Source organism: Dermacentor variabilis, chromosome 2 (genome assembly GCF_050947875.1).
Source record: "Dermacentor variabilis isolate Ectoservices chromosome 2, ASM5094787v1, whole genome shotgun sequence".
Lineage (NCBI taxonomy): Eukaryota > Metazoa > Arthropoda > Arachnida > Ixodida > Ixodidae > Dermacentor > Dermacentor variabilis.
The window spans coordinates 128,190,122-128,207,266 of NC_134569.1; the positions used below are offsets into that span (position 1 = coordinate 128,190,122).

At 46.3% G+C, this 17,145-nt stretch overlaps 1 protein-coding gene across 2 annotated transcripts in view; it reads left to right on the top strand.

The window, feature by feature from the left end:
• Positions 1–17,145, top strand: part of Epac (Exchange protein directly activated by cAMP) — a 514,493-nt gene that overhangs the window by 135,000 nt on the left and 362,348 nt on the right. For both annotated transcript variants that reach the window (XM_075681972.1, XM_075681973.1), the window contains exon 4: positions 997–1,085. In XM_075681972.1, coding sequence (XP_075538087.1) covers positions 997–1,085 — 89 coding nt within the window. The remainder of the gene's footprint in view (positions 1–996; positions 1,086–17,145) is intronic.

The following is a 17,145-nucleotide window of genomic DNA, read 5'->3' on the forward strand; positions in this document are numbered from 1 at the left end:
TCCAGGGTCAACTAAACTTTTCTCATGTATGTTCTAATGAATAAGGCTAGTGATAGTTCATTTAGTATGTGAATGAAGCATTCATTAGGCTAGTGGTGTTCTAAGCAGTGTTCAAATCATGCATTTAAATATGCGAAACTCTAACGATTGATGCAACTTAAAACTTTTTGTGCGCAAACAAACAGGGACGAAGAATAGGGGCAACACAAGGAAAGCGCTCGTCCTTGTGTTGCCGCTATTCTTCGTCCCTGTTTGTTTGCGCACAGAAAGTTTTAAGATGAATCTGTTCCAACTAGGCCGACTCGCAGTGATTGATGCAAGTAGGGTTTGATCCCATTTTGGATGTAATTAACAGCAGCTGAAAAAAATATACATATAGCAACTTCAACATTTCTGACGCTGCGAATGTGCAGTTTAGTTGAAGTGATTTTGCAATAGTGCGTAGCCAGTAAACTGAGCCTGCTGGACTGTTGCAACTGAACAATATTGTCACCTTAAATTATAACTTACGCAAAATTGATCCCATTACACGAATTAAGCGGAAATATTGACTTTAAAATACCATTGCGTTTGAAAGACAAATCTTCTCCGCTAGTTTGTCAATACTGACTTAGAAAATTTAGCAGGGGCATATGACAGATTTCTTGTATGTACAGGGCGTTGTATACTTTCTTTTGATTTTATACGATTTTCGTAAACTTTAGCTATCTGTTTCAAGGGCCAAGTTAAATTTGATTTCTCATGATTCCCAGTAATGTGATCATTATTGGAAGCTACTTGAATCGAGTGGATCGAATGGAAGACAACATCTGTATTTCATATTATTTTAGCCTTAGATATTGAAGTATGGTTATTTGCTAAATATTTTCCTCATACATGCGCCTCTGCCAACGCTCTCGCGTTTTCTGTATTTTACATGTTTAACTGTTATCAGGTTATTTGACTTAATCATTTGACACTGCTCTCACCTTTCGTTACATATACTTTTTTGTACAGTTTTCCGCCAAGGCGACCGTGGCTCAAACTGGTACACGGTGTTGGCGGGATCTCTAGATGTTCAAGTTACCCACACTGGACATTCTAAGGTAAGAACTTTGCATTGCAAAAATATTTGCGCCTTATGTTGCGAAAAAGCCCGGGATCGTGGTCACAAAGTTCTTATGCTAGAGCTGTTTTCTTGAGAGCCGATATGATCCACTCGTAACGTCGGACATGTTATTGAGACGGCCCAGCAAGATAGAAAATAGAAACAGAAAATAGCATCTGCGAGCGAAACGCTTTGTGGATTCCGCTCCCGGTCCCGTACTCACAGAAAGTTCTTAAGCTGAAATTGTAAAAAAAAAAAAAAAATACCGCCACTCATTACGCCAGACTTATTATTAGCTAAGGCGACCAACTAATTGCAAATAACAGTTACGAGCGAAAAGTTTTTTGAGTTCAGCCCGAGAAGTTTTGTTAATTCTGGCCCTAATGTTTTGCGTCAACGGATTATGTATTGTATACGGAAAAGCTTGCGACCAAATGCGGGTGCTAATATGGCCTAAAGGACAAAGAAATGCTACTTTTCGACCTTCCTGCTTGCACATCTGCCTTAATGTACATTGGATATCTACCAACTTCTTCAACTTTAAGTCATTCTAATACGGTTAATGAGTTGTGCCAAGACTCCTGCCATCATCTTGAATCAAAGTTTCACCGGAACTGTTCGAATTTGCCCGAATATTGTGCGTAACTGATTTATTAAGGCCACCATCGTGACGGCATTAGCATTCAGGAAACGCTTTCGAAAAGATACACGATTGCGAGTCCTTAAGAGTTCATCCTGCTTATTTTTTTACGTCGTGTACGCAGCTTTATTATTGAACTTTTACCGAAGCGGTCGATTCTGCTAGAATCAACCTCCTGTCGGATGGGAAAAAATAAAGGCAAAAGAACGCGCACCCCCAAAAAATTAAATATATGGATGCATATAGAAAGCTTGTCTAATACAGTATATATATATATATATATATATATATATATATATATATATATATATGTATATATATATATATATATATATATATATATATATATATATATATATATATATATGTGTGTGTGTGTGTGTGTGTGTGTGTGTGTGTGTGTGTGTGTGTGTGTGTGTGTGTGTGTGTGTGTGTGCGCGCGCAAAAAAATATGGTGCGCAAGTGACAGTTCCCCACGAATTAAAGAAGTAAATCTTTTCAAAAATAGTGGGTAAACTTCACATCATCTACACAAAGGATAATGAAAATCTAGCGGAATTATTGTGGGAGTCACAAACGCACTACGTATCACCAAATATGCCCAAGTAGACGATTCGAGCGATTGCTGTAAGACATCTTCATTTATGACTGACACTCTGGAAAATAGTGCACAAATAAGCTTAGAACGCAGTGAAGCAACACAGCTGCAGAAACGCAGCTGGTTTACGCATGGTCGCACCCGGTTGGCCACATACGTGGTAAATTGAGAAAGAAAGATAAAAAGGCAGCGCACACCGGCAGATCAATGTTCGCTCACATATACAGTCACAAGCGCTGGCACAGCTCAACTGCTTTCAAGATGCCCACTAGCGCTTGTGCATAATGGCAAGAGGAGTAACACGTCGATTCAAGACTTCACATGTCACGACATCCACGGCTGCAGAACTCAAGCCTCGGCGCAGTGCATTTCAATTTATTGGCACAAGAAGTCCTGGTAAATGGCCCGTGTTTTCCTGCCTCCATACTGGCTTTACACTGTGTGCAGTCAGTTCACCGATGTAGATCTTTCGAACCGCTGACGTACGAAATCGTTAAATTTTACCACGTTGAACAAAAAGGCTACGCAACTATTTTCCAGTGGTTACCTGGCCGTTGCGGGATCAGTGGAAATGATCACACATAGAAAGCTGTGCGAGCGTCGCATGAAGAAGAACACAGCGTTCCCATTCCTGTTTCGAGGAAAGACGCTAGAAGGCACTCTGTGCTCTATCTCCTCTCTGTCTCCCTCTTCCTCCCCATACCCCTTCCCCCAGTGCAGAATAGCAAACCAGAAGTGCCTCTAGTTCACCTGCCTGTCTTTCCTCTCTTCTATTTCTTTCTCTCGCATTAGAGAGTATCGTCATCGTCGGTGAATTGTTTTAGAGGGTGAGTGGCCTGTGTGAACGGTGGGTTTCTCCGTGCGCGTGCGCGAACTCACTACATTTCTCTCTCTCTCTCTCTCTCTCTCTCTCTCTCTCTCTCTCTCTCTCTCTCTCTCTCTCTCTCTCTCTCTCTCTCTCTCTCTCTCTCTCTCATATTTCTTTTCCCCATTTCCAGTTCCCAATTTTATGGTTACCAACTATAGGCTTCTCTGGTTAACGTCCCTACCTTCTACCCTTCTTTCCTCCTCCGCTTTGTTCATACTAGTGTTCTAACGATCTTTGCTTGGAAGGAAGACGAAGTGATTCTTTGATAGAACGCTTCTACGTTTGTCTCCGCTTTTTCGCTTTGTTTTCCTGCATTTCTGGGAGCTGCCGCTCCCTCCTTGCGGCAATGGATGAAGAAATCTCCGAGGACTTTCCTGATGTGCAGCCGTCAGGTCGGGTAGCGTCCAGGAAACGTGGAAGTGCGTCAGGCGACACAGACAGCGAGGCCACTGAGATATGTTCGGACAGCTACGACTCATCGGACGATGACTTCCAGGTCGTGATGAGTAGATCAGCGAAAAGAAGACTACTGCAGGCATCTTCATCGCCCAGTGCTTCTACCGTGAAGAGTGCACCGCTGCGCTGGCCGCACACTGTGCTCTTCATGCCCGTGGACCCGGCGACCAATTTGCGGCTCCTCAACAGGCAGGTCCTCTCTTGCTTACTTGAGAGAATCGCACCAAATGAGATTAAAGACGTGCGAATAAACTCGCGGAAGAATGTCCTGGCAGTTGATGTTTTACATCGCAGCGCCCTACAACACCTACGTAATATAACTGATATCGACAATGTAAAGGTGCGATCAATGATCCCCACAGGCGGCGATGGTACTGCGGGCGTCATTTATGACGTCGACGTTGCCATTTCTAATGACGACTTGCCAACGCTGATAAAGCCAACGACAGAAGGCAATTTCATTACAAGGATTTCCAGATTGGGAAACACACGCTGTGTGAAGATTTTGTTTGAAGGAGACAGCCTTCCTTCCCACGTCAAAGTAGGACATGTCCGCCATCCAGTACGACCATTCGTACCGAAGCCCCTCCAGTGTTTCAAGTGTTACAAGATTGGCCACGTGAAGGGTGTCTGTGTGAACAACGTCGTGTGCCCGCGGTGCTCTGAGTCTCATTCAGAAGACGCCTGCAACGCACATGTTCTAAAATGCCCTAACTGCAGTGGTCCTCACAAGGCCTCATCAAAGGATTGCCCGCGGATGCGGACGGAATTCACCATTCTAAAACGAATGGTGCGGGACAATTCGACGCATCGAGAGGCAGCTACCGCTGTTCGGCGACGTCGGCATCGCCACCGAAAACGTTCGCGAAATTCCGAAACTGCAGATAGGTACACGCCAGCTACCGTCAGACGGACTGCCGCATCACCGCACTGCGCCACCAAGACAGATACACGGAAAGCAAACAAAGCGGGGAGGCTCGCCCGTCCTGAAGAATGGCCTGAGCTACCGAGCGCACAACTCCCTGCTAAGTTACCTCAAAACGCACCGACTTCGACGGCTTCTGCACCTGTTGAAGCGACGCTGACTGATGATCTCCAGGTCATCAACATTCTGCGGTCGCTCATGAATGCCATTCGCGTTATACTTACCAACATGAAGTCTACGTCTGCGCAAAGCGCACTACAGGTGCTGGACACTTTGTGTCCAGTACTTGCAGCTCTTGGTTAAAATCATGGCTCTCCAGAAGCCGTCGTTTCGTGACGAAGTCCGAAACGCGTCGATATTGCAGTGGAACGCTAGAGGACTGAAGTCACGCATGTCGGACTTTCGACAGTTTGTGTTCACGAATAAGTTCCCAATCATCGTCATCTGCGAGCCCTTATCAGATAACATCAGACTGTCCGGGTATGAGTGTTTCATGTCCGCCACCCACGGAGAATGCAGCAAGATCATCGTATTCATGCGACGTGATCTTACGTATGTCCATCACCCAGTGTCGCCTGACCAAGAAAACCAATACGTATGTCTGACAGTAAAGAAAGGCAAGCTCACTTTCACATTAATTGGAGCCTACATATCGCCCTCAAGTCGGCTGGACTGCGAGAGATTACGGCGAATCACGACGGCGACTCCGAAGCCTTTGGTGATTACTGGAGATTTTAATGCCCACCACCATATCTGGGGAAGTTCTAAGATAAACTCGAGAGGCAGAAAATTAGTGTCATTTGCCTCCGAACAAGAACTGTGCTTGTTAAATGATGGAAGCCCCACCTTCCTGCGTGGAACTGCCTACTGTAGCTGCCTGGACCTGACCTTTGTTTCACGCTCTTTCACTAGAAAGGTCAGGTGGTTTCCGGATATTGAAACGCGGGGAAGTGACCACCTACCCACTTATCTTAGGGTTGAAGGGTTGACGGACTCCAGGTTAGCCGGCGTCACACAATGTATCGACTGGCCAATGTTCAAGTCAATTGTCGAAGACGGCTGTCGTGATGACTTATCCTCTAGCCTAGAGGACATCATAAAAGGTGCCCTAGAGGTTGCGAAAAATTCGCTTCTGAGAACGTATACACGCACCGAATACGACATGGAGCTAGAGAAGCTTCGTGCAATTCGTCGTCGTGCAGAGCGAAGATACAGGCGCACGAAGTCTGTACATGACTTGAGGTTGGCCAGAAGAACTCAAAAGAAGATTCAGCGTCGCATGGACAAACTCGCATCGCAAAGATGGAAATCATTCTGCGAATCTTTGGATCCACGAAAACCTTTGTCTCACATATGGAGAACTGTTCGTGGTCTCCGTGGAACCCCACAGCAGCGCCACCCTTTTAAGTCTTTGGCCCTTCACCAACAATGCAGCGAGATTCACGTAGCGGAAGCTTTCTGCAGGAGGATTGCTGGCGAAACTAGTTCCGCTGGAACATCGCCGCTCCACCACTCACCGGTTTCACGCGACCCCCGCATGGATAGTCCTTTCTCCATGGACGAGCTCGAAGCTGCACTGGCCTTGTGCAAGCGTTCATCTTCACCAGGATTCGACGGTATAACCTACCGTGCCCTATGTAATCTTGGCGAAGAGGCTCGAAAAGTGCTCCTGCTCTTGTTCAACAGCTCCTGGCAGACAGGTACGGTTCCCCAGGAATGGAAGACCAGTCGCCTAATTCCACTACTCAAGCCTGGCAAGTCGCCTGTAGACATTGCATCATACCGACCAATTGCGCTTGCCAGTTGCATCGGAAAACTAATGGAGAGGATGGTTCTAGCACGGCTAGAATGGTACCTCGAACATTACCAGGTATATCCAGATGCAGTGGCCGGCTTCAGGCGTGGCCGTTCTTCCATAGACAACGTTATCGACTTAGTGACGTACGTCAAGCACCAGAAGTCCTGCAAAAGATTATCTGCTGCCCTGTTTCTGGATGTTAAAGGAGCGTACGATAACGTAACGCACGAAGCGATTTTCAACGCGTTAGAGGCAGTAGGACTTGGCGGCAAAGTCTATCTCTGGATAAGTAGCTATCTACATAAGAGATCCTTTTTCGTGCTTACCGAGGATGGCCCGACCTCGCAGCATTACAGTAACCGTGGGGTGCCTCAGGGCGGAGTACTCAGCCCAACGCTCTTCAGTCTAACACTCATTGGACTCACCGACATCCTGCCAGGCACCGTTAGGCTATCCATCTACGCCGACGACATTTGCATTTGGACGTCGGCTGTGACGCGACTGCAGCTTCGCGCGCGGCTTCAAAAGTCAGCCACTTTAACGTCCTCCTACCTTAGAGAACAAGGACTTCGTATATCATACGAAAAGTGCGCAGCGGTGGCATTTACCAGGAAATCAATGTCTCCATACGTGATATCCGTCGACAGACACATGATCTCGTACAACACGAGTCACAGATTTTTGGGAGTGGTCCTTGATAAAAATCTCTCCTGGACCCCTCATGTCAATTATGTGAAAAAGCGCCTGACAGGAATTTGTCATATGTTTAAGTTCCTTGCAGGAAAGACCTGGGGAGTACCAATACACTCTATGCTGCAACTGTACAGGGTCCTCTTTATTGGATTCCTACGGTACAGCCTACCGGTCATGTCCAACACCTGCAGAACTAACCTGAATATAATTCAAAGCATCCAAGCCCAAGCCCTCAAGATCTGTCTCGGTCTACCGCGGAGTGCGTCAACGACTGAGGTTATTGCAGTCGCTCAAGATTTCACTATTAAAACGCACATTATCATTGAAACAATGCGTGTGCACATACGACACGTTGCCCGGACCCCTACCCACCACCTAGCAAGTCTCCCAGTAGATAGGCCTCACACGACATTCAGTGCGACTGTCTTCGCGCACCGTGCCTCTTTTAGGTCAGGTTACACACCTGCGGCAAGGCCTTCCAGTCCTCCATGGTGTATGCGCCGTACTCAAGTGAACCTTACAATCCCAGGCCTTCAGAAAAAGTCGGACTTGCCATCATCAGCGCTCAAGCAACTAACTTTACTTCTCTTGTACGAGAAATACAGCGACTGCACACACGTCTACACTGATGGATCAACTACATCAACCAGTTCCGGCGGCGCTCTATTTATACCAGCAATGAGAATAACCAAGCGGTTCAAGACTTCCCATGTCACTACGTCTACAGCTGCAGAGCTCGCGGCTCTCCGCGACGCGCTTCAAGTAATAAATGCTGAAAGTCCTAGAAAATGGGCGGTCTTCTGCGATTCAAGGCCGGCTTTGCAATGTGTGCAGTCGTTTCTCCGACATGGAACTCACGATCAGCTCACGTGCGAAATCGTGGAACTTGTTCATCACTTAATAGAAAAAGGCCATGATATCTTATTTCAGTGGATACCAGGTCATTGCGGTATCACTGGAAATGATGACGCCGATAAGGCAGCTCGGACGTCAAACCAAGAAGACCGCTGCGTCCCCATTCCTCTCTCAAGGACCGACGCCGCGAGGCAACTTGGCATTCTAGCACGCACGATCTCCTTGGCAGAGTGGAACACCGCACATACAAGGCGCACAAGACTGCAAAGACTAAACCCGTCACTTCAACTCAAACCTCCAGCGGGTCTACACCGACGTGAAGCGTCTCTTCTGTGCCGGTTATGGCTTGGAGTTACCTTCACGAATGCCTACTCAGCACTAATTGGAATGACTAATACTCCTGCATGTGATGTTTGCGGATGCGAGGAGAACATTGACCACTTATTGTGCCATTGTCCTCAATTTCAAGCACAAAGACAGTCTTTGTCCAACACATTGAGGACACTCGATAATCGTCCTCTGAGTGAACAGACCATATTAGAGCACCGTCCCGACCGATCATCGGCTCAGAAGGCAGTGAAGGCACTTTTGTGTTTTCTCAGAACTTCTGGTTTGCTCGAGCGACTCTAACTGAAGTGCTGTCCGTACACGTACCTACACCTTCTCTCTCCCTTCTTTCTCTTCCCCTTCTCCCATCCCCCAGTGTAGGGTAGCCAACCAGACTATTGACTGGTTAACATCCCTGCCTTTCCTGAACGCTCCTCTCTCTCTCTCTCTTGCTTGCGCAGAATTGCAGAAGTTTTTCACAAATATACGGGGCGTAGGGCAGTGTAACTGCTTGCACAATATGAGTCCAGAGCCGGGTCAATCCCTGGAGTCTGCTGACTTCTTTTATCTTTCTTAATCTCTAAAAGCTCCCCACTGGGGGAATCTGTAATAAGACACTGTAATAAGAGTTAAGCATGTGGTGGTGGTGGTGATAAACTTTATTGAAAGGGGGAAGGGTAAAGGGGGACGTGGCTGAGGGTTTGGGCTCAAGTAAGGCCCTGGGCCTGCTTGGCCTTTTCCGCCCAGTCCACCAGTTCAAGCTGTCGGTCGACGTCCCCGGAACTGAGCCAGGCTGTCCAGTCAGTCTCACTGCTGACGGGGGGATGAGAGAACGGGAGCGAGGTGCATTCCCACATTATGTGTGTGAGTGTTCCTGTTTCTGAACAGAGCCTACATTGGTCGCTTTCCTTGCCCTCTGTGATTATGTTAATGTATTTTGGGTGTGGGTATGTGTTTGTCTGAAGTCGCCGAAACGCGGAGTTAATGGAGTTAAGCTTCGTTTTCATGTCAGTGCCAAGTTCAACGTGAAGCGCAGCGCCTCTTACATACAAATGAGGAATCGAGAAAGAAAACTGAAGTCGGCGCCAAGGTGACTGTATTATGTGCGGCGTTTCTGCGCGCACTTGGTAACAATGTATTTTATAATTTTCACGACGGCCAAAGTGGCAATAAGGTTGCTTCGTTACAATCTGTTTTATTTCAAGCTGATTTAAGGAACACCGAACAAAACCAGACACGAAGGAAGTCCGAAAGCGGAGCTAAAGCAGTGCAGTAAAATATATACCGATAATTCCAAATGAAAAGCGGGAAAATAATTTCTTTAAGTAACCCTCTTGTGAAGAAGACCAAATCTATCAGCAGAACACCATAATTTCTACACCGCACACATCACAATCCTTTACCGGCTGTGGGACAAAAAAAAATTGCTCCGGCAATGTTTTTGCGAGACGAGACACCTAATAGCTCGCGATTATCTCTGAGCCATTGTACGTCAAAGAATTCAATATGTGGCGTGATCGCACGTGCACGGCGAATTTGATAGTGTGCCTACGGCGTCACATTTCATGAGCGCGTGCTTGGAACGTCTGATAGTGCACCGAAAGTGTAAATGTAAAAGGCTAGCTGGAGTACTTGCATAGGCAGGAAGCCTTCAAACAAATGATAAAACGACTCTTCATTAAGTCTTATCTCGTTTGAAACACCGGGAAACAGAATATGTCAGTGAAAGGACCCCATTTTAATATTCTTTCTAGATATGAGAAGCCTGCTCCGTCCCTACATTCTGAGCCATTCGCTATCACAGGCATGCTGGTCAGTAAATATACGGACAAGTTTTACGAGTGTCATTGCCGGCTAGACGCTTCTCTTTTACAGAACGGTGTCATTCTCCATAGCTATGACGTTAGTGAAGAAGCGCTTACGCTCTCATTGAAAAGCACGCTTTGAAGGAGTGATGAGAGATAGGAGGGGAGATACGGGGCAGCAGAAATGTTGGCAGGCCATCCGTTATCTGTATAAACACACACATTTCTGAATAACAATTTGTCTCGCTGCACTTTAGGGTCACAGCACTGAAGGTTTCTCTTTGATACATGCTCTTTGAAACGGATATTATCAGCGATTATATCCCGCACACTAAGTGTTGGAGGCTGTATCCTTCAAGAAAGTAACTCGAGCGAATCAATACTGCGATAGTAGGAATAAAAAATGACACACACGTGCGCGCACGCACGCACGCACGCACGCACGCACGCACGCAAGCGCGACTATCGTGTGTCACAGGTTGTAAGTTGCACATTGAAGGCAATCAACTGGTTTGATTTCGTGTTTCAAATTTATTCAACAATAAAATTATAATACCGAGTGCATAGAGTGACATGAAACTGATGGAGGCACTAAAATATTAGCTATCGCAGGGACTTCCTGTTCGAGCACGTATAGTGTGGATAACGCATGGTTATCAAGTTGACTACAGAAGTTTAAAGCAGTGTAGTAATTGCGTAAAAATACCAGTGAACAGCGTATTAGTGAAGCAACAGGTAGTTCAGCAGAATCGTGTTGTAATGACCAAGGAGTAATTTCTTCCATACATAAGGCAATTAGAGTTCACAATCAATACAATGCCGCAATGAAAATGCTCATATGTAAATCAGAAATGTCCATACCCACTGCAAGAACAATATAGCCTGCAGAGACCCCAATTACTGCAAAAAATGGAGTAATGTAAGCTTTTAGTAAAAAGTTTGTATCGCTTTATAAAAACGCTATGCGACTTAGATGATTTCATATTCACTGGCAGAGAGTTTTAACTAATGAAATAGAAATTGAACGATGACTAGGGCGGACCACTTTTGGTGGCTGCCTTCGCGAGCATCGACATTCTGAAAGACCTGCACATGAACTTTCCTTGAAGTTGTCTCTCAAAGGGGGGGTGGGGGGGGGGGAGGTTTCAGTAAATTATGAAGCGTTTGTGATGTCCCAATCTTTATAACATATCTGGCTTCAGTAATGATATTACAATAGCCGATAATATCACACCAATTTACGCGTACGAATCTGATATGAGATTATAGAAGTGAATATCACTGAAAGATAGCGGATCCTTTCACGTAAGAATCAAAAGTGCGTCAGATATCTCAAACTCGTGCGATGGTTCGCAAATACTGGCTTTATTCAACCTGTATAGGCGTTCGTGAGTTATGTTGCCTCAGCGTTGAAGCGAACGAGCGAAATTTGTGCTGGTTAAGAAACAATAGAGGGCGACAATTCATGCAGCAACATAGAAGGAATGTCGACAATGAAGCTGCACACTACAGCGGACCGCCTACCATGCCCTCGTGACGTAAAACACGTCGTGCCAACGTCCTAGTGACATTTACATGCAAAACGGAGCAAATTACTTACACATATCTTTGTCAGTTCATTGCATTCGTATTGTAAGATATAAGCATATCAAGAACCTGTTGCCTAGCGACGGGCGTGATCGATTGCGTATTCTGAAGAACAATACTGCTTTTAGGAGGAGATAAAAATTAAAAACGCAGATTTCTGTAAACGCTGTGATCTCCGCATTACACGTGCTTTTTACAGTATACACTAGTGATGTCAGGCTCGACAGTGGCCTTTAAAATTTAGATTTTTCGAGGCTTATAGTAATGTCCCGCCTACTTTCACGCGTGTCTGATGCTCGGTGCGGCGATGTTTTTAATCGATTAGTATCGAGATCCGCGACTGTCACAAGTTAGTGCGCAAACTTTTTCTTCAGACAATAGGCGTACCACAGAAAGCTCAGCCTGTCTGATCCCGATATCGTATGTGTCAAGGATTGCGCTAGGCAGTTTGTGCATAAATGAATAAATTCCACGCTATTCGAATTTTTACTCCGTTTGATAACAGTATTTCACTGCAGTTGAAGCTATGGGTAGAACTCTGGCAGACGACTAACTGCACAATGGACTGATCGCTTTAGAGTGCTCTGGCAGCACGCTTTACATTCGCCAGGTCGAATTCAGGCGCTTGGAACACATTTGTCAAATTTATTCAGAGCGCTACGCTCCAGAGTATGGAGCTCTGAAGTGCCGTCACCTTTGAGCCGGCAGCGTGATCGAGAACCGACCGAGTTCTGGTCACCCGGCTCGCTCCTCCGATCGCTCTGCATGTAGCAGCTTAACGTTCGCCTCAGGCAGGCTTTATCTGGCCCTAACAGCTGCAAGCTGAGTCAGCGCTCGTTATGTAAGAGTCGTATGTACCATAAGAAGTAAGAACAGTTGATGTCCTTTTTTTCTTTGTTTCGTGCAGCGCATGCAAAGGCATGTGGTGGACAGGTCCCCCTATCATGTCGTATACCGCGCCGTTTACGTAGCGGTCTTGTGGCGGAGGCTAAACTTCAGTCTGTGCAAGCGGAAATCGTCTTTCTCCCAAACGCGGATGTCCCGGTCGTTGCGATCAGTCACACATTTGGGGTCACGCTTATACAAACGCGCAAACATCAGTTTGCGGGCGCTGCACTGTCAGGATAAAAACGAGTCGCTCTAACAGCACGCACACACGCACGGAAACGCGTGGTCGGGTGCTCGCGCACCGAACAAAATGTCAACGGCACATAAAAGAATGGCGTGCATTTGATTCGAGAAATTGAACAAAAAAATATTCAGAAATAGGACGGGATGTACGCTCTGTCATAACGGTACCGCGCAGTGCCGTGGAAGCGATCCACAAGCTTAACTCTACAAGACCTTAATAATGCAGGGGCGGGCTCGGGCCAATGGCGTGATGCAATGACGTCATCGTAGCCCCACCACTAGCCAATCACTCACGGTTCTTGCGTAACTGCAGCCGTGTGCATTGGATCACTCAATGGTAGAGTATCAGCTCTATATAGCGTCGGCAACGATGCACCGTTTTAGGGAGGCATGGCACAGCAACAAATTATGCAATCCTTAACACAGGCGGGCCGCCTATCCATGCTTCCGAGTCCATAAAAACGCGCAGAGTGTAACGACGTTGTGGGAGGATCGGAGGCGGAAGACTGTTCTTTTGGCACCGGAAACTGGCCATCTCTTTATTAGAGGTCCCGAGTTCCGGAGGAAGTTGCGGGCCAGACAAAGTGAATGATATACACTGCGTACGGGTTTTCGTGATGGTAGAACCAGCGCCGCGGTGGCAGTGGCTCTTTGTTCCAAGCACCGTTTCTCACCGACACGCGAAGTTCTCTAACGGATACGCGCACCCGTCTGGCTTTCTGCCTGCTTCCGAAAAACAAAAACAAAAACATAGTGCTTGTGCTTTTTGTTAGTGCGTCCGGTCTGGCACTCACTTTGAGGAGCAGCGGAGATTCGGTCCACTGAAAAAGTTAGTGGGACGGTCAGAGATGTTGACACGAGCTCTGTGTCGGTGGAGGCTGATTCGCTAGAAATAGCGATAACATCAACGTCGAATGAGCTGGTGCTCTGAATGAAGCAGTGTTTGCTATGGGAGTCACTATGGGAGCCACGGTCGCTGACTAGTTTATTTTTTTACTAGTGTTTTGCATCTGATAACACCAACGCAGTTCACATATACCCACCTATAGATCGGCATTTCTGATTATGTATATGCTTTGACAGGTATACAGCCACTAATCTATCATGACGCTGAGAAAGCGGTAATTATCATCACCCTGAGGTGCCCTTATACTCACCTACTTTACTGAGAGTACAGTTTCTACACGTAACGTAGTCGTACTTAAATTTTGCTTTGTCAAGGGCACCGCAAATTATTACGAGTATGTTATACTTCGGGCACCTGCAGTTCTCAAATGAAACGATAACTTGGAAATGTGTGAAGAAATATTTATTTTAAATGCATTTAGGTTATGCTGAGCACTTGCACTTCATAGCGGGCATTCGGGCAATGATCAATCAGTCACGTATTACTGCTAAGCAATTATGTGAGCGACCTTGTAAATAAACTGATTTCATCTGTAATATGTAACGATTTTATCTGTACTTACTGTCCGTTGCCTACAAAGTATTTACTAAGGTAATCGCAAATAGAATCAGGAACACCTTAGACTTCTGTCAACCAAAGGACCAGGCAGGATTCCGTAAGGGCTACTCAACAACAGACCATATTCACACTATCAATCAGGTGATAGAGAAATAACCAACCCTTATATATAGCTTTCATTGATTACGAGGAAGCGTTTGATTCTGTCGAAACTTCAGCAGTCATGGAGGCATTACGGAATCAGGGTGTAGACGAGCCGTATGTAAAAATACTGAAAGACATCAATAGCGGCTCCACAGCCACCGTAGTCCTCGATAAAGAAAGCAACAAAATCCCAATAAAGAAAGGCGTCAGGCAGGGAGATACGATCTCTCCAATGCTATTCACAGCGTGTTTACAGGAGGTATTCAGAGACCTGGATTGGGAAAAATTGGGGATAAAAGTTAATGGTGAATACCTTAGTAACTTGCGATTCGCGGATGATATTGCCTTGCTTAGTAACTCAGGGGACCAATTGCAATCCATGCTCACTGACCTGGAGAGGCAAAGCAGAAGAGTGGGTCTAAAAATAATCTGCACAAAACTAAAGTAATGTTTAACAGTCTCGGAAGAGAACAGCAGTTTACGATAGGTAGCGAGGCACTGGAAGTGGTAAGGGAATACATCTACTTAGGGCAGGTAGTGACGGCGGATCCAGATTATGAGACGGACATAATCAGAAGAATAAGAATGGGGTGGGGTGCGTTTGGCAGGCATTCTCAGATCATGAACAGCAGGTTGCCATTATCCCTCAAGAGAAAAGTGTATAATAGCTGCGTCTTATCAGTACTCACCTACGGGGCAGAAACCTGGAGGCTTACGAAAAGGGTTCTACTCAAATTGAGGACGACGCAATGATCTATGGAAAGAAGAATGGTGGGTGTAACGTTAAGGGATAAGAAAAGAGCAGATTGGGTGAGGGAACAAACCCGGGTTAATGACATCTTAGTTGAAATAAAGAAAAGGAAATGGGCATGGGCAGGACATGTAATGAGGAGGGAAGGTAACCGATGGCCATTAAGGGTTACGGACTGGATTCCAAGGGAAGGGAAACGTAGCAGGGGGTGGCAGAAAGTTAGGTGGGCGGATGAGATTAAGAACTTTGCAGGGAAAACATGGCTACAATTAGTACATGACCGGGGTAGTTGGAGAAGTATGGGAGAGGCTTTTGCCCCGCTGTGGGCGTAACCAGGCTGATGATGATCTGTAACAATATCAATGGGCAAATGTTTAGCGTTATCGGCAGCTTTTGCTTTGGCCATCCCCTTTTGCTCGATGTTTTATGTGCTCTTCACTGTAATAAGGCGGGGTTCAACTCTTTTTTTTTTCTCCTAAAGAAGTCAGGCAACTCTCGCGACTTTCGAGGGCACTCGAGTTAACTGACTGGACTAATCATCAAACGTCAGCAAACGTCGGGAGGCATCATAAAGAAGGGTAAAAAGAAGGACACCGACCACTGAAAGAATACGCACGGTTGTACTGTATCGTACGTTCTATCGCATGTCCTTAATTTCATTGGGAACAATTGTCCCGTCAGGGGCGCCGAAACGTTTTTTCTCGCATCCTTTCTTTCAGTAGTCGGTGTCCTTCTTTTTACCCTTCTTCATGATGCCTCCCGACCAGACGGGCTTCCGTCAAAACGTCGACTTCGTTAACCTTCGCCGGGCGTACGGCTAACCAGTCATTACCGAAAGTCAAACGTTGTATCACACGTCCTTGATTTCATTGTGAACAAAGCTACCCGCAGGGTAGCCGAAACGTCTTTTCTTATATTATTTCAGTGGTCGGTGTCCTTCTTTTTGTTCTTCTTCATAAGTTATTATTTCCATGCGCTTCACTTGCCACGAGAGACAATTTCATGCAAAATGTCCCGATGATCGATTACTTTTCAGCTGATAAAAAAAAATGGATAGAGAGAGCTCCTTCAGGGGAATTGGAGACTAAATGCAGAAAAAACAAAGAGGGGGAAAAAAAGACTCAACCCTTCACGCTCATTCGGGTCCTCCCCAGGTGCGCAGAGTACTTCAAGTTTCACGGAAAGTGCTTGCACACACATCTTTTTAACCTGACAAGCAGTTATTCAAATCCGCTCCGGCTCCTTCTGACAGCTTGGTCGTAAACAGCCTGGCCTTCTAGCGTGCATACGTTCTCAGCACTCCAGGACGGCCGAGGTGCCGGCAGCCTTTTCAGCGAACTTACCCGTGTGAGATGGCCTTCGTCACAAATGGAAACCTAAATGGTCCTCCCTAATCAGTCTCTTTTTGCATCGAGCGCCTGTGACGATGATGCCGCGCCAGCGCCGGAATTAGGGACTTAACTTCAAATGTTAGCGTAGTTGCTTACAAATACTGTATGCGGACGCAGTGAGAGAGCAAACGCGCATACTTTGCCACTCATTGGGGAGGCGAAGAAATGTCCGTAAACTCAAGTCGTTGAAAAATTACATTATTAAAAATTGCCTCGCTTTCGAACGGTATAGCTTACCGTAAGTCAGCCGATGTGCTTCTATTTTATGGAATTGCTCGGCATCATATCGGGCTTGCCAATTTCGGTCCCCCATGCTCGTCCATACAGTCACGCCTATCCTGGAAGCATTCCGTGCAGTTTCGCTTCACAAAACAGCGCGAGAGCAGTAGGGATGCGTTGTAATGAGTCTGCATATTATATTTAATTAGCTGCAGCGGTTCTCTACTGTTTCAGCTCGTAGTCCGCTTGCGGCCACAAACTCCCGAGTGTGGCAACGATTTAGACGTGCCCACCACATCCGCGAATCGAATTGCGACACTACACACCCAGAAAGCGCTGCCGACACAGCGCGGACCATGGCGAGCACCTCGCATCTCTCGCTAGTCGGCAACATTTGTCCGGCTG